Source organism: Pogona vitticeps, chromosome 6, assembly GCF_051106095.1.
Source record: "Pogona vitticeps strain Pit_001003342236 chromosome 6, PviZW2.1, whole genome shotgun sequence".
Classification (NCBI taxonomy): domain Eukaryota; kingdom Metazoa; phylum Chordata; class Lepidosauria; order Squamata; family Agamidae; genus Pogona; species Pogona vitticeps.
In genome coordinates this window covers 78,990,263-79,008,360 of record NC_135788.1, presented here as the reverse complement: position 1 = coordinate 79,008,360, position 18,098 = coordinate 78,990,263, and the positions used below count along the sequence as shown (strand labels likewise).

Genomic DNA, 18,098 nt, shown 5'->3' with positions numbered 1-18,098 from the left:
CCCACCTCACCCTCTGGCTGGCTTCCGAAGGACCAACAAGGGTGGCGGAGCCTCTTCGCCCTGCCGGTGGTGACCAGTGGGCGGAGAGAAAGGCCGCCGGCCAGTCGGGTGGGGGAAAGACGGGGCTTCCTTTTGTGACATCACCCTCTCCCCCCCTCAGGAAGGCTGCTCCACCCCCTCCCTCATTGCCGAGGCGCCCCCCGGAGTCCCTGGCCCGCAGCTCCTGCCCTTCCCCCACCCTCCCGCCGGCGAGGCTGCTTCTGCCGCGGCCACCCCAAACCGGCGCTCGCCGGCGATGGACTCACCACGAGGAGGCTGGAGACAAGGGCGACGCCTCGGGAGGCCCAGGAGAAGGCGGGCACGGCGGCGGCGGCGGCCGGAGCCGCAGGAGCCTCCATGGCTGCCGCTGGGGGCTGAGCAAAGGCGTCTCTGGGCGGCGGCAGCCGGAGGCCCCTACCGAGCCATGGGGGCCGGGAGCCGAGAGGGGTGCGCCTGACCCACCACCGCCGGGGGAGGAGCTGCTGCCCATCTAGCAGCCCCGCTATCCCATTGCCGGGCAGCGAAAGGAGGGCAGGCGGGGCAGCGGCGGGCGCGGGCTCGGCGAGAAAGGCGCGCCTGGGCGAGAGAAAGCGTGGACCGGCTGGGCCAGCCTTCCACCTCCCGGGAGCAGCAGCAACAGCAGGAGCCGGCCGGCTCCGCAAGAGGAATTGCCGGCTTCCCATAGCGAGCAGGGGCGGCAGGAGATTCCTTCCTCCCCCCCGCCCACCTCACCCTCCGGCCGGCTTCCGAAGGACCAATAAGGGCGAGATGAGTGCTGTCAATGTTCATTAAAATAAGCCCTCCCCTGAAAATAAGCCCTCTGGTATTTTTCTTTCCCCTAAAAAATAATAAGACAGTGTCTTATTATCGGGGAAACACGGTAGTTTGGAGATGCTCATATATTTAGCTTTGTCATTTAAGGACCTCGTGGCCTCTGTGGCACAGAGTGACTTTTATCAACCTTGCTGGATAAATATGGACAGAGATACTCTAGCTACATATCAGGCAAAATCCAAAGAAACAAAACTAAACAAAAAAGACAAAAACATGTGGCACCTTAAAGACCAACTATTATATTTTAATGTGACCTTTTGTGGACAAGTCCACTTTGTTAGTCATATGGAAAAAATGAAATGCTGGGTGAAATACCAATTACACAAGTAAAAAATACTAAATATTCATTGGCTGCAAGAGTCTTTTGTATATGGTTACATCTCACATGCAGTGACTTATGGCCTATGTTTGGTGTTAGGTTGTAAACATTCTTTCAGGAGACAAATAACAGGTGACAGGAGCAGAAGGGAGGGGGGAGAAGAGGTGAGGAAGTTGAAGACTGTTAAAAACTCAAGGGGGAAGAGTATATTTAAAAAAAGGTAATAAGGAACCATGTGTCTTAATGTAGGGAATATTGATAGTTTTTACCTTGGAGCCTTGTGATAAGAGATCGGTTTGGTAGTTGTGAACAAAATACAGTAACAGTGGTAATAGATAAACAGCATGTGTTACATTTGGTAATGACTTAAGAAACCTAGACTTATATTCAATCCATTTATATGATGTCCATCATGGACATCATAAATTTTATCTCACCTGTTTCCCACTGTAATATTTATTTGTAACTATTCTGTTCTAAAATAGTGAATTTCAAATTCTCTGTAGAGTATCTTGATAAGTTGAAATGATTGGAAACGGGTTTCTGTTTCTTGTGGTTTCTGATGTCAGAATTGTGACCGTTCATCCGTTTGTATAGAGATTCTTCTGTTTGTCCTATGTACAGAGTACAGAGGGGCAGTGTTGGCAAAAGATGACATAGAGCACATTAGCTGAGGAGCAAATGAAGTTATTCATAATCTTTCACAAAGATTTTTGCAGTGCACTGTGTACTTGAGGCTGCCTTAGAACAGTGGTCCCCAACCTTGGGCCTCCAGATGTTCCTGGACAACAACTCCCAGAAGCCTTCACCACCACCTCTGCTGGCTGGGGTTTCTGGGAGTTGGAAATCCAAGAACATATGGAGGCCCAAGGTTGGGGACCACTGTTTTAGAAGACAGTTAAGAAACTTCTGTTAAGGCAGAACAGAGCAGCAAGTTGGTTAGTCTGAGCACATGAACACTAGGCTGCATCTATTTTGTTCATTATCAGTCAGTTTCTCAGAGCAGTTCAGATGCTGATGTTTAAAAGTACATTTAAAAGTACAACATGACTGCAGAGCAGTCAATCCTGTTTCTAGATGTTATAATTCTTATGATCATCTTCAGAGGATCTTCTCTTGTGGCTGTTTCCCATAATGGCAAATCAAGTGACTAACAGAGAAAGAGCCTTCTTGATAGTGACCCCTACTTGTGAAATGCCCTTCCAAGAAGGATTCACCTGGAATTCACATTGATAGCATATAGATGCCAAGCAAAAACCTTCCTGTTTCAGTAGACACTTGGTACTTTATTTGTATTTGTATTTTTTCTTTCCTCTATTGTTTTCATATTTTGTTTTAATAATTATTTAAGTTTCATTGTTGCCTCTTAAGAAGCTCATGGCCTAACATCTGGATGCAGGAACAGCTGGTTTATATTATCATCTCTTAAAATCTGTAATTTTATAATGTTTGCTTTTTATGAGGATGAAGCATCTGAAAGACACTGCCAGTTGTGTGGTACAGAAGCATGTTTAAAGAAATAATAATACTGAATTGAAACATTTGTGAGATCTTTTGGAATCGGACATGTGGGGCTGTCGATTGGGTGGCAAAATATCACTGTCTAGAATGTATGCTTCTTGAACTGCTCTGCTTTTACAAAGGCAGTAACAATACAAGATGCCAGCAGGTCACTGCTATTCTGGACAGGCTTCTCACAATGACTGCAAATGAGAAACAGATGTACCTTTGTGTTTAAGCCAAGATGTGGGGGAGTTTGAAACAGACAGCTATTACGATGGAGGGCTGAGCAAGCAGGCCACAGTCTGTACAGATGCAAGTATGCTTTAGGTCTGTGGATTGGCACAAACTGAGGATGACACTGAATGTTGCTACTTTATCCTGCCTTTAGACAAGCAAATAGAGAGGGAAAGTGGGTAGCTAACTGAACTAAGAAATACCTTTGTCAAATATACACACACACACACACACACACACACACACACACACACACACACACACACACACACACACACACACACACACACACACACACACACACATTTGGATAGCAAGTGTCCAAAACATGGAGAACAACGAGTTGAGTTTATGCACCAATAAAACAACTAAGTGAGTAACAAACAGAGGCAGGAAGGTCATGCTCTAAGAGATAGATGGGTTGAGGGGGCAGCAGTGAGTGGCAAATACAAGCAGGCCTTGGCTGTGTGGATTAGCCAGCCCAGCATGACCCTCTTCAAATCCTACAAATTATTTTAGACAGGCAGCTATGTAAAAAAAACAAACAAAAAAAAAACAGTATATTTCTGCCTTCCAGGCACAGCCCCTGTTAAACTATGGGTACACCATGCCAAAATATGAAAAAGCAGCAAAATTTATTGGACAAATTTATTTTATGAGGTGTTTAATAAACTAACTAAATAAATGGTGTTATGAAAGTTCAGATTTGAGTTGCTGCAGTGAGAAAGCAGCTAGTGGGCTGCAGGGAAAATCAGGTGGCAATAATTATGGAAGACAAAATCAAGGAGGCAGCAGTGAGTGCCAGATGCAAATATGTCCATGGGCTGTGGGTTGATATGGTTTTATGACAATTGGCGGACTCTACTGATGCATGGATACAGTAGAAAGCTGGGCAAGAGAGAGGTGGGCAACTAACAAAAATAAGAAATATTCTCGTAAGTAGTTGGCAAATCAAAAGAGGAGAAGACACAGTGACTGGATGGACACAAAGACGCTGTGCTTGGATAGTGTGTTTCTAAGTTCAAAGTAAAGTAGATAGTAAAGTAGTACACTGGGAGAAAACAGCAAGGGGCAGTAATCATAGTCAATATTGAGATACTGCAATGGAGAGGGGGGAGGACTGCCAATTAGAATTAAACTGGAAAAAAACTTAACAGAAAAGAGAAGTGAAATTGATTTTGTACAGGCACTGTTATAAGGCTTTCAGATAGAAATCTCTTTAGCAAAACTGTTCACAGTGAGCGTAAAAAGACTATTAAATTAATGTATTCAATAAATCTCTGGTTTATGAATGTGCTTTTGTGTCCATGATTTACAATGCCTGGAAATGGTTCAGTATCACGGTGCAATATCATGCTTGTACTTCCAGCAGGAAAAAAGATGCTATCCTTCATAGTGGAAAGGTCAGCCCAAATATTGATTGTGCTACTGTCAACAGTTAAGATAGTCTACAGCTTCCCTTTTTGTGCTCACTGTGATTCACAGAAATGCAAGCAAGCAAGGGAATATCCCAGAATCGGACTCCTTTTTCTCTCCAGTCTACCATTTATCAAAGCAACTGTCATGACTGTTCCTCTCCTTGTGTCTACTCTCTTTCTCTCTCAGTTTGCGGGTACTCTTTCTCCCTTCTTCTCTCTCTTTGCAGCCTTCCCCCATGTTTGATCTCTTTCCCTCTCTGTTTGTCATGTCTCTCTTTCTGTTTGGGTTTGTGTTCATTGGTCATGCTGCCATTTTAATCTACTCTTCTGCTCAGAGGTCAGCCCCATTCAACTCAGTTTAACTCAAGTACTTAGTTTTCTCAAGTAAAACGGAGGGTTTGAGCAGTTGCTGTGGAGTACTTCAGTAAGTACATGCAACCTGAATTCCTGATAGATTTCTGATGTGAAACAATTATTTTTCAGGTCATATGTTTTCTAAATGGTAGGATGGATTAACTTCAAATATAAAAAAACACATTTTGGGAAACATTTTCTTTTTAGGCAGCAGTAATAGGCATTTGAAAAACAATTGCAGAATTTGTATTCTCGAAGGCTTTCACAGCTGGGATCATATGGTTGTTGTGGGTTTTCCGAGTTGTTTAACCATGTTCTTAAGGTTTTTCTTCCTAACATTTTGCCAGTCTCTGTGGCTGGCATCTTCAGAGGACAGGAGTCAGAACTCTGACAGAGACTGGAAACGGAGACTGACAGAAATAGCCCGGAAAACCCACAACAACCAATCGCAGAATTTGCTATGTGCCACCAAAAGATGATAGTAAAACATGTTGGGGGGAACCTTGAAAAAAGTTAGAATGTGAAAAATATATATGAGAATATCCCCAAATACATCACAGAGCAAGCCTGTACTGTACCATCTATTACCACTCTGTCACATTATAGGGACGGAGCTACCACCGCCTAGAGCACAAACCTGAGAGGGGCACAAAACTAACCTCAGAAGGTCGAAGAACTGGCCTCAGGGGTGCAGAACTGAACTCAGAGGAGGGCAGAACTGACTTGAGACAGGCACAGTTTTATACAGACTAGTTTCTTGAAAAAAATGCAACTGAAAATTTATATTTTAAAAATTTAAGATAAACACTAGAACAGTGCTATGGAATATAATTATTTATAAAGTCTTACAAATTTTTTCTATATTCTGCAATCCAGGGGTCATTTCATAGAAAAAGGGCTGCTGGTACTCTCATTAGCATAACTCATTTGCATATATCACCCCTGGCATCAATGGAAGTAAGCAAAAAACCACTGGGTAAGTAAAAATAAATAAATAAGCACTTCCAGAGTTGCCAGTACTACATACTCTTGAGTCTTCCCCCCCCCAAGGTGACCCCTGCTGCAACCCCTATTTTTTACAAATGTTCCATTGACACCAGCCACTACTTCCTGGGGTTATAAGTCATCAAACAGGGCTAATGGACAGGCAGCAGTGGGAAAGAAAAATTTGGTGAAGATCCTGCAGCTTCCCTCTCTCACTTAGCTTTTGGTCTCTTTTAAGCTTCATTCCCCCAGTTATAACTGGAGACAGACTTCTAGTTTGGGAGGGGCTCCACCAATGTTCCCTCTAAGCCAAGTCAACTTGTGAGAAGAAATTCTACCTTGTGACATCAGACCTGGAAGATCTGCTAATCTCTTGTGCATGCCAAAGCAGTTTGAGCATGAAGCGCAAGAGGCTGCACCACAAGATCCAAAGCAGAAATTCAAAATAAATTTCTATTATGCTGTTTTAGACATGGCCATACAATCTGTTGAAGAGAGATTCCAAACAGCTACAACAAATTCCTTGTTTGGCTTCCTGTGTGACATATACAAGTTCAACTAAAAAATGTACTGAAAATGTACTTAAGGCCTGCAAGAATTTGGAAAAATCATTGATGCACAAAGGAAACAAAGATATTGATGCTGAAGATCTGTGCTGCGAACTTATAGCAATAGCTCGAAGACTTCCAAAATCTATGCCATCACAAGGAGTACTTCTCTTCATAGTGCAACAAAAACTCCTGGTAGTGTGCCTAATGTTTCTGTGGCTCTAAGGATCCTTCTCACACTTTCAGTGTCAGTGGCTAGTGGTGAACGCAGTTTCTCAAAACTCAGGCTTATAAAAACATATTTACAGTCAACAATGCTGCAAAGTAGACTAGCTGGTTTGGCAGCTATATCAATTGAACATGCCGAAGCATCAGCCATTGACCTGAAGGAATCAATGACAAAATTTGCAAAAGAATAGGCATGTAAAATGAGATTTTGATGTGGCAAAAATATAAACATTTAAGAGACATTACAGTTCATAGGATTATTCAAAATGATTTGTGTGCTAAAACTGTTTTGTATTTGAGAAAGAAAATTGAAGACTGTTCTATTACTTGTTCTCTCAGTTTTTTAAAATAAAAATCTCACAATTTCAACTTTTGTACTTTCTACAATTTTTCCTACAATTTGTTTGTTTTTGAAAATTGGTTGGCGGGGCGTGTGCAAGTAGTTAGTCCTGCCTAGGGCGCAAAAAGGTCTGGCACCAGCCCTGGTCACATATGCTTCACATTCAGGAACAAGTTAAAAAGTTGGGCCTTTTTGTTCCAACTGCCTCCTCCTATCAATAATGGCATGTGGAATAATGGCTTTATTGCTTCGTCATAGAATATCAGAGGTGCACTCCAGAGCACCTGTAATAATATATCAGTAGTATTACGTAATTACTACATGTGCACATTACCATTCAGGATGACTCAGACATATCTTAAAAGAGATTACAGTTTTGCTTGTTGATCTTATTTTTAAAAGGGTTATAGTGGCACTGAGGCAGTGTGATGTGGTGGATAGCATGATGGACTAGTACTCAGGAGACATAGGTTCAGATCCCTGCTCAGCTGTGGGAACTCACAGGGTTGGAGGGGTGGCAGGGGTAAAACCACTTAAATATCTCGTATACCTTTGAGTACCCTTGACAGCACATAATATATTCACAGTGGCACACTTCACTGGGTCAAATGAATTGCATTTATTAGTTACAATCAGAAATCCTGAGGGGGGAAATTAATTTTCTATAAGTTATCCTCTGTGTTCTGCAGCTTATCTTCAATGGATCTGTGGGACACTTTCATATAGAAGCAGTGTCAGGCAAGCAGGTATGACAGTAACCCATACGAATAAAGAGAAGAAATTGCTTATTTTGTAGCAGTTTAAAATTTGACCAGTGACTTCCAACAGTTTGACGAGTGTTCTGTGTTTCCCTGTAAACTTTTTAAGATTAGATTTGTAACCAATTATAGAACAGGGGAAACTCCTTGCATGCCTTATACTCTGCTAGTAAGGTGTGGTGGCGCTGCGGGCTAAACCGCAGAAGCCTTTGTGTGCTGCAGGGTCAGAAGACCATCAGTCGTAAGATCGAATCCATGCGATGCAGTGAGCTCCCGTCGCTTTGTCCCAGCTCCTCGCCAACCTAGCAGTTCGAAAGCATGTAAATGCGAGTAGATAAATAGGTACCATCTCAATGGGAAGGTAAACAGTGTTCCGGGTTTAAGTCGCGCTGGCCACGTGACAACGGAAATTGTCTTCGGACAAACGCTGGCTCTACGGCTTGGAAACGGGGATGAGCACCGCCCCCTAGAGTTGAACACGACTGACTAAAAAAATGTCAAGAGGAACCTTTACCTTTAAGGTGTGTGTAGCTTTATTTTACAGTGATTTTTTTCAGACATTTTATTATTTATTATTTTTGTTTGTTATGTTTATATCCCATCTTTCCACTAAAAATAGTGTTCAAGGCAGCTCAGTGATGAAAAAATAAAACTACAAGTAGCTAAAAAAAATCATATAGTTATGGAAATCGTGTGTGCTGTTCTAGAAGAGCTTAGTTCATATTGCCTGTCTAGTAAGTCTCTGTGGAAAAGATAGGGAGGGGGTAGGGGTGTTAGATCGGGAATCAGTATGGCTGGTTGCCAAGCAAATGGGAGGCAGTACAGGAGAGAAGCTCCATCCTTTTCCATCAGAGAGAGAAATCTGAAACCATCTTGTCTGTCTGGGAAGGAGAAATGTCTTGAGAAGGAAAAAAGGCATGAACATTTGTCTGATATATATTTGTACTGTTTTTGTTATGGTTTGTTGTTTAACTTTATTTGCCTTAAACAACAAATTAATAACCCAAAGAAATAATACATTGGCTAATATCCTTAAATTCAGTTGTTGGTAGCAAAAAACATTTTCAACACGAAACATAAAATATAGAAAGGAAAAAAGACATGGTGGCACTTTAAATACTAACTGTTGTATTTTACTGTAAGCTATCAGGGAATTTAACTCACTTCTACAGACATATGGTTTAAAATACAGAGACTGCATGGCAAAACATTCATGAAGAGACAGTTTGGTTGCATTTCATACCTGGGAAAGATGTGTGACCATTGTTTGGTGTTACCAGCAACAGGTGGTAATGTAAAGAATGGCAGACTTTACCTTTAAGCCTTTTCCCGAAAAGATGGATCTGGTATTAGTGAAGAAACATAGCTGTAGTTAACTGCATTATTATTATGTTTGGTAATTACTTAATAAGACTTGGCTTATATTTAATCCATTGACATGGGTGTCCAAGCATGTTTATATACAGTAGGACCCCCTTATCCATGGGATCAGTATCATCTGATTCACTTATCCATGGCCTGAAAATATTAAACATATTAAAAGAAAAACCCTTGCCATTATTTTAATGATGAAGTTACCAGAACTGGCCAAGAGAGGAAATCAGAGACCATGCTATGTATAGCATTTGCTAAAGAAATAGATTGCATCCATGTCATTACCACAACTGGTTATTAGATGGAGCCAAAGCCCATACTGTGTACAGTGGGGTCTCTACTTAAGAACTTAATCCGTATTGGAAGGTGGTTCTCAAGTTGAAAAGTTCTTATGTTGAATCTGCATTTCCCATAGGAATGCATTGCAAACCATTTAATCCGTATCTGCTCTTTTCCGTCCATAGAAACTACAGTGGAACCTCTACTTAAGAACTTAATCCATTTTGGAATGGTGTTCTTAAGTTGAAACGTTCTTAAGTTGAAGCAAAATTTCCCATAGGAATGGACTGAAAACCAATTAATCCGTTCTGGCTGTTTTTTTGTTATGTAGAGGTGCGTTCGTACATTGAAGCATTAGTTCCCATAGGAACTAATGCAAAGCTGGTTAATACGTACTCTACCACTAGGGGGAGAATTTTTTTTTTAACCTAAGATGACCTAAGGTTAAAAAAAGAGCAGGAAAGGTTTTTTTTTCCTGTTCTTATCTTGGATTTCTGTTCTCAAGTAGAAGCAAAATTTAGCAAATGGAGCTGTTCTTAAGTTGGATTGTTCTTAAGTAGGGACGTTCTTAAGTAGAGACCCCACTGTATAGTATATTGTTTGCTATTAAAATAGTGTTCCACATTTTTCAGCGTTTGTTGGGAGAAGGCTTGGAAATGATCCCCAATGAATATAGGGGTCCTACTGTATTTTATATCAGCTGTTTCCTTTTGGATTCTTGTTATGCAGTTTTTCTTCTGCAAAATAGCAACTCTCATATCTTGTGAATAGTGTCTTGGTAGATTTAAGTGATTTAAAACAGGTTTCCATGTGCTGTATTATTATTTCTGATGTCTGATTTATGTATGTTAATTATTTTGCATAGAAATTGCCCTGTTTGTCCTATGTAAGGGCAAAGGGTGGCATAGATCACATTAGTTGAGGAACAATTAAATGTGCCCTTGATATTGTGTGTGATGTTGTTGGGTCCTATGGTAATGTTGCCAGAGTAAATGCAGGGGCAGAGCTGGCATCTGGTTTTGTAGCACAGTATAGTCCACTCCATGGTATGTAGCTCATTGGGTGATGATAGTTGCCTGAGATTGTGGGTTTGTCTGTTAGTAAGTATAGGTCTGTCACCAAGGGCTTGGAAGAGTGAAGTATTCTTGTCAAGGATGGATTGGTAAATGTTTTACTATGTAGTTTCTGAATTCTGTATTCCACAAAAGCTTAGATTAAATATAGCAGTCAGTCTTTAAAGTGCCACAACATCTTTTCCCCCTTGTTTTGTTTTTTATTTTGTTTTTCTTCTTGAAATGCTTGTACAGACAACTCCAAAAACTGTGTTGCTGTTCTTCGGGAAAAATCCATCAACATAATGTTATAATAACAATGGTACTGCTACAGTGGTGTCTCGACTTACGAACGTAATTGGTTCCGGAACTCTGGTCATAACTCGAAATGGTCGTAAGTCGAAGCACCATTTCCCATTGAAATGCACTGAAATGCAATTAATCCATTCTGCCCGAAGAAGAAAATCAACCCCCCCCAATCACTGCAAGACCCATCGGAAACGTTATTAATCCATTCCGGCCGGGGGGGTGGGTGAGAAAAGCAAGTAAAGCATGCAAGCCATTGGAAATGCAAAAAAAAAAAAGCAAAGCAAAAAGCAAGCGAAGCGTGCAAGCCATTGGAAATGGGAAAAAAGCAAAGCAGAAAGCAAGCAAAATGTGCAAGACCCATCGGAAATGGGGGGGAGCAAAGTAGAAAGCAAAAGAAGCATGAAAAACCCATCAGCAATGGGGGGGAAGCAAAGCAGAAAGCAAACGAAGCATGCAAGACCCATCGGAAATGGGGGGACCCAAAAAGCAAACAACCCCCCAAGACCCATCAGAAATGGGGGGAAATCCCCAAAAGCAAGGAAACTCCCCTAGACCCATCGGAAATGGGAAAAAACCAACCAATCAACAAACTCCCCCAAGACTCATCACAGCATAGAAATATAACCCCCCCAGCCCAAAACCACACTGCAAAACCCACTCAGAACAGTTTTTAAAAAGCAGAAATCAGCACCTTACCTTACCAGGCAGTCCAAATCCTCCTCCGATCGCACTCATTCTAACCATTGGGGCAAAAGAGCTACAAAGAAACAGCCTCTTCGCTTACCAACGGTTAGCAATTTTAATTTCCTGCCTTTTCCCCTGCCTCTTTTCTAATCATAACTCAAAGCTCTGGTCGCAAGTTGAAGCAAAATTTTCTGCTAGTCATAACTCGAAATGGTTGTAAGTCGGGACGTTTGTAAGTTGAGGCACCACTGTATATCCATTGTGGATCTTCATATACTCTCAGAGATCTTATGAACTATTTTCAGTGCTTTTCAGTCATGCCACTCCTCTTTTTTTGTTTTGGCTTTGCTGTTGTTTTTTTGTGCTATGCTGTTTTTATTCTTGATGTTTGTTTTTTCTTGATGTTATTATTTTTGTCTGTATCACTTGTTCCATCGACTATACTCTCTATATAAGTATTGTGCACTGCACAGAGTACTCTGGCTACTGTGTGGTCAAAAAGTGTCTTTAGAAAACCAGAAAACAGTTATTTTAGTTTTGCTAGCCCTCTCTATGGTAGCCTTTTGATCAGCAGCTGGGTCATTTCTCGCTCACAATTGGCTCCTGCACGGGAGGAAAAGTGAAAAAGAATGAGGCAGGTTGCAGAAAGCAGTACCCCCCCTCTCTCTCTCCCTGTGTGTGTGTGTGTGTACATGCTTGCATGTTTCTAGGTGCGTGTGTAAGAAAAAAGAGGGAGAGGGTGCTGTGTGCTGCATACATGCATACTTACCAACACAGGATGGTGGTACATGCCTTGTTCCAACCCAAGGCATAATGGTGGGGAAAGAGGAGGAGGAAGAATGTCTCACCCACATCTTGTTCCTCCTTTCCTCCTTCCCTGCCCTCTCCTTCATCCTCGCTTGCAGTCCAGTGGGGTCTTGTACATTTCTGTGTGTATGTTTTCCCTAGGATCTGTAGACTTGATTCCTAAATAGTATGTAAAGGTGGGGCCAATTCCCTCATCTGCTTTTCCTTTTGCCAATTGTAATACCTCCTGCTGCTCTCTCCCAACCAGTGCCCTTATCACACCTATATACCTAGGATAGCAGATTTTGAGAGAAAAGGCATGACCTTGAGGGTGGGAGATACATACTTCCTCTGCAACCTTCCCACCCCCAGATCTGGAAGTGTGTAGTGTGTAACCAAAATCATGAACCCCCTTATCAGCTAATCTAGATCCAAAAGTATTCATGTGCTCAGTGCTGTCCATCTGCCCCTAAATATTTAATTTGAGACAAGAGTCTGGAGATATGGCCTGCAACCCCATTGGCTGCTTCTGCTTCAACTCTGGGCCTGGATGGATTTGCTCAGATTTGCAGGAGCAGGACTGTGATCCTCTGCAAATGTACACACTGGAGGGGTCTGCAAGTCCCTCTGCCTCTTAGGGTAATTAATTATTAGCGCATGTTATAAACATCACTCTGGGCCTTTCTGAAAACTGCAGTCAAAATGTGGGGTAACATAAATCAAATAAACAAATAAAGCAGCAGTCCTATAACCAATCTGTTGCATTCAATGGGATTTAATTTTTCATGAAATGTGTGGGATTGGACTGCAGACCTAAACTCTGTGGCAAGCTTTTTTTTTTAAAGCATCTGGCTGTGGCAGTGAAAGCATTTTGCTTATAACACATACATAAACATTTTTCCCACCCTCCCCGTCCTATCCCTTTAAATACTGTCTTGGTGAAAACAGAAAGGATGCCTTTTTTTGTCCTGCTGTAACAACATTGAAATGTGCACACAACAAAATAAGGAGAGGTATAGAGGCACTTTTTGTGTCAGGTGGGAATGTGACCATATGCTCAACAGGATAAGACATAATAACATTTTTAAACTTTTTCTGTGTGCTCTTTAATAACAGTTGAGAGATGCAGTTAAGATTTCCATAACATTGAGATATTTATTTGAGGAACCTTTGTTTCTGATGAGGCAAATTGCTTTTCCTTCCTTCTTTCTAATGGTTGGCATAAGAGCAGACTCAAAAAAGAAAAGAAAAATGGTTATTCCGTCTTAAAAGAGGAATTGAGAAGGAAGAATCCATTCAGGCAAAGATGTGGTATGTGTGGGGAATATTATGCTGTTTATCAAAGGTGTGGAGCTTTCTTAGCTTAGAGCCAAATTCCAGTTTAGGAAGGATCTTGGGATACTTTATTTCAGCAGTAGATGGGGCTTAGTACCTATGATAAGACTAAGCCAACATGGGCAGGACCAGTCTGGACAATTTTCCAAGTGTTCATAACATAGGTCACATTTATCTGTTCAGTAAGCATCAGTGCAACATCTTTCAAGACACAAAGGATATCTCAGCTGCACGCACATTATCTTAGGAGTAAATCCAAGCACCACAGGTTCTCCTTGGCTAGAAATAGCACCTCAGTTCCATGCAGCAGCCTCCTGAGCAGCAGACTAAAGTTTAATGTATTCGCGAAAGTTTCATGGCTGGGATCTAATGGTGGTTGTGGGTTTTTTGGGCTCTTTGGCCGTGTTCTGAAGGTTGTTCTTCCTAACGTTTTGCCAGTCTCTGTGGCCGGCATCTTCAGAGGACAGCACTCTGTGCTCTGGTGTAGTTGGCTTGGGAGTGGAGTATTTATGGCTGTGAGATAGGCTTTTGTCCTATTCAGGAGATGGGTGATTAGTGTGTCTTTTTGTGGGTGTATTGTTGTGAAGAGGAGAAGAGATTATCTGTCACTGTGGTTGATGGGTGTCATTAGCTGGTCTTTTGTGTGTACCCAGTTCTTGTGGCTGAGTAGAGGTCGTTTTCGGGCCAAAGAGCCCGAAAACCCCACAACAACTATTAGACTAAAGTTTGCTTCTGTGCAGTAGCTTGCTGAGTTGCTACTGTTCAGGACACAATTTTCCACTTTGCAGACCTAAGCTTCTGCTCTGTGTGAGATCTTCCTGAGCTCTCATTTCTGGACAGTGACTTGAAAAGCATTAGAACTGACTGTCCTTCCAATGATATCATCAAGAATATGAGACGTTTGGGAAATAGTTCACTTTACTTCAGGTATACGTAATGTGTGGCCTACAGTCTGCATAGCTCACAGTGCCACCTCTCAGCAACCTGTTTCCCATGACAAATAAAAAAAGGGGGTATTATAAACGGACAATCAAATGTTCAGAATTCTCCATGGCCAATTAGGCACGCAAAGTTCTCCATCAGTGTGAGCAACCATTTAGGACTTATTTTGCCCTGACCTGCTCTAGGCCCAAAATAGCTTTTTAAAAACCAACAACCAAGAAAGTAGCATGGATGTGCTGAAAGCCTTCCAAAAAATGGACAAATGCAACCCACTGAAGTCTGGGGGAGGGCAAAAATGACCCTTTGAAGTTGCCTGCTGTGGGTATACTGAATCCAGGTACTGTATGAGGTAGTCTTATTGTTAATTATATATACATTTGCTAACTCTCTCTCTCTCTCTCTCTCTCTCTCTCTCTGTGTGTGTGTGTGTGTGTGTGTGTGTGTGTGTGTGTGTGCGCGCACACACACACACACACGCACATACACACACCTGAGGAGTATGTAATTTTTAAAATGTTTTTGGGGAAAGCATATATAAATCAAAATAATGTATTTCCTTTTTTTTTTGGTCTGGTCTTGGTCAGATCAGTTGAATAATGAAATGCAGTTTCTTAGGACTCCAGAAGACATTTAAATACTACCCTAGAATATAATTCTAGAGTTACTGTATAAATCACTGTTCTTTTTTGTTATTAGCATGATCTGCACCTAATCATGCTTTTTATTTATTTTTCCCCACAGCAGAGGCAAAAAACACAGTATAATTCTGCGCACCCAGCTTTCAGTGAGAGTCCATGCCTGCATTGGTAAGTGAACTTTCAGTTACTTAAATGCAGAAAGTGCGAATACATGGAATGTAACAGGGCACAACTTTGTAGTACAGTGGTGCCTCGCTTAACGATTGCTTCGTACAACGAAAAATTCACTTAACGATGGCTTTTTCGGAGTGATCTTGTGCTTCACTTAACGATTTTCCCTATGGGCGATTTTCGCTTAACGATTTTGGGACCATGCTTCACTTAACGATGACAGTTTTAGGTCCCCTTGTTTCGCTTAACGTTTTTTTTTTACAGCCCCGTTTTTGCTATTTTTAAAATATTCTAAAATGTTTAAAAAATGTTTAAAATGCTTGGAATCGTTAGTGCACCTAATAAAACCTTCGTTAACTTAATCTGGCTTTGTTCTGAGTCTTTTTGTATTTTTTGTGAATTTTCCCCCCCATTGAAATAGGCTTCAGTGCATTTCAATGGGTTTCGCTTAACCTTTTTTTCCTATGGGGATTTTCACTTAAGGATGGTAATCCGTTCCAATTGGAACGGATTATCCAGTTTTCAATGCATCTCTATGAGAAATGGTGTTTCGCTTAACAATGTTTTCACATAGCGATGTTTTTTTTTGGAACCAATTAAAATCGTTAAGCGAGGCGCCACTGTATATATATAATATTATTCTACCTTCTGTTCTGAAAGGTTTGGGCTGCCATACAGCTATAAAACACATTACAGAGAAAAAGATGGGAATTCTTCAGGCCTTTTTTTGTGAATATGTGCAAAATAGCTTTAGTTTGTGTATTCTAACAAATAGTTTGAGATGAGTGATCACATTGGAACTTCAGTCCAGGTCTGAGCCATGCTCATTTTTCAAGAAGTAAGCTTTGAATCATACTGGTGAATTTTGTTCTATATATTCTGAAATTTCTTCACATGTGGAAGAGACTTAGAAGGTCTGTGTGCACAGAACTGTGAATTACAGCCCAAAATTACATTGGTGGATCAATCCATGGTATTTCCCATCCATCCTTTTCTTCCTAGCAAGGGCCAATTGGTCAGATACCTTTTGGTTGTTCCAAGTAGGGCAAGAAAATTGTAGCTATCCTCCACATTTAGTTCTGAAATCAGAGAGGAGGAATATTGCCTTTGGAGGTGTTGTTAAGTCAAAGCCGCTAATAGATGCTGATAGGCTTATAGCCCCTCTCTCCTTTAATGTGTTTAACTCCTTTAAAAGAAAATCTCATCTGGTGGCTATCACAATGTCTGATGAATGGACACTATAAATCATGAACTGTATAGAAACCATTGTAGGCAGTTGATTCTTAATGTGATGGAACCAACATATCCTCTAATGTTCAGCCCCACTGAACGGGGCTCCACCTCTGTCTCTTGCAGCTTCGCCCCCGGCTCATGCAGGGGGGGTTCTATCGCGATCAGAACCAAAGGGGCTGCGCAAAGGAGGAGGCAGAGTTGCACGCATGCGCACAGTCACACAATTTAGAGGGGTCCTTGGATGGAACTGATAGAATGTTAATATTTTAGATCAAAGGTGTTTGCATTTTGCTTCTAGATCATAGTTTAGGATTCCTCCGTGTTTTGCTCATTAATTTGAAAAGCACAGTGAAGACACTCTTGTCTTTGAGGGAGGAGAGCTTGCGTTCCTTTTGCAGGTGTTCAAGACGATTGCAAGCATATTGGTAGGAAATTCTTCTAGCTGTCTAGCTGAAGCACTTGCATCTGCCTCGTTAGATTTGACGTACTGATTTGAGTTGAGGAAACTGTAAAACTGCTGACCAGCAGCAAACTACTGTACTTTAAAAGCAGATAATATTTATTGCTTTAAATTGTGCAGCTCTTGGCCAGGCAAACTGTCATTACTGCTGTGTCAGTGACTGGAAATACTCTGAGTATAATATTGCTGTCAAAAGGCAAGCCAAGTGAAACCAGTGTGTAGAAGGCTGCTCATGTGTATCAAATCCTGCTAGCTCAGCACGGCTGGTTCTTGCCTGTATTGGAGCGCTCTGTGAGTTGCTGCACTGGGTGTCTTTTTAATTCTCTCTGGGATCATTTAGGCTACTGCGCCAGGACTGAATTTGGAGTGTCTCTTTGTAAAGCGGTATCTTTGTTAGTTAATTTGCTGTAAAATCAAGTTGCCACAACACCTTGAAGACTAACATATTTGTTATGGCATTGTGAAGTGCATACCTATTCAGAGGAGAAACTGTACCCCAAAGCCTAACACAAGCACCTACTGTATGTGACCCCCCCCCCCCCGAATTGCAGGAGTGAAGACACACTGACTAGGGAGGTAGAAAAAGACACTGCCTCATCTTTGGTGCATAACTTCTAGAGGGTATCAATTTCAGATTTCTTGGTATGAACTGGACTGAGGCTGATGATCTAGGAGCCAAAATCCTAATAAAAAGAAGGCCTTACTCTCTGGATGTTCCCTTGGGCAGGAGTCCAGGGAGTGTGTGAGAGAAAGGCAATAGCTTATTCTTTCTGTGTCTTGCTGTCTTCTCATATATACGTTTGTCAAAGATTTTTCACACTGGCTCCTTCCTGCCTTTCTCGCTGTAAGGAGGTCCCCAGTATGTGAGGAGGTTCTATTTCATTTGTGTTAAGTGGCAAGTATCTCCTTCATTAATCACACTGAAGAAGTCAGACTTCCATCACATGAAAATCTCATACTGCATTAAAGTATATTGGTTAATCTATAGACCATGCTGGGTCTTTAAAAAAAATTAACAATATAATTTTTAAAAAGGGGATAATTTTTGTTTGACTGAAAAAAGAGAATGTTATAAAGCAATTTGCACAGTAGGAATATTTCTCTGAATTAGTTCCGTCTCCCGAGCTTATATTGTGAATTTTTGTGGATGCCAGGTGTGCCTAAGTCATCTTATAACATTAATTTTGTATCCGGATTTCCTTGTTGTACGATTAAACTAGGAACAATCAGCATTGGGGATTTGAGATTTGATTTCAAGAATGAAGAGAGTTTTGTA

At 41.4% G+C, this 18,098-nt stretch overlaps 1 protein-coding gene across 19 annotated transcripts in view; it reads left to right on the top strand.

The window, feature by feature from the left end:
* The window catches only part of FHOD3 (formin homology 2 domain containing 3), a 329,766-nt gene that overhangs the window by 47,280 nt on the left and 264,388 nt on the right, over window positions 1–18,098 (top strand). For all 19 annotated transcript variants that reach the window (XM_020804920.3, XM_073003957.2, XM_078377654.1 and 16 more), the window contains exon 3: window positions 15,062–15,126. In XM_020804920.3, the coding sequence (XP_020660579.3) occupies window positions 15,062–15,126 (65 nt within the window). The remainder of the gene's footprint in view (window positions 1–15,061; window positions 15,127–18,098) is intronic.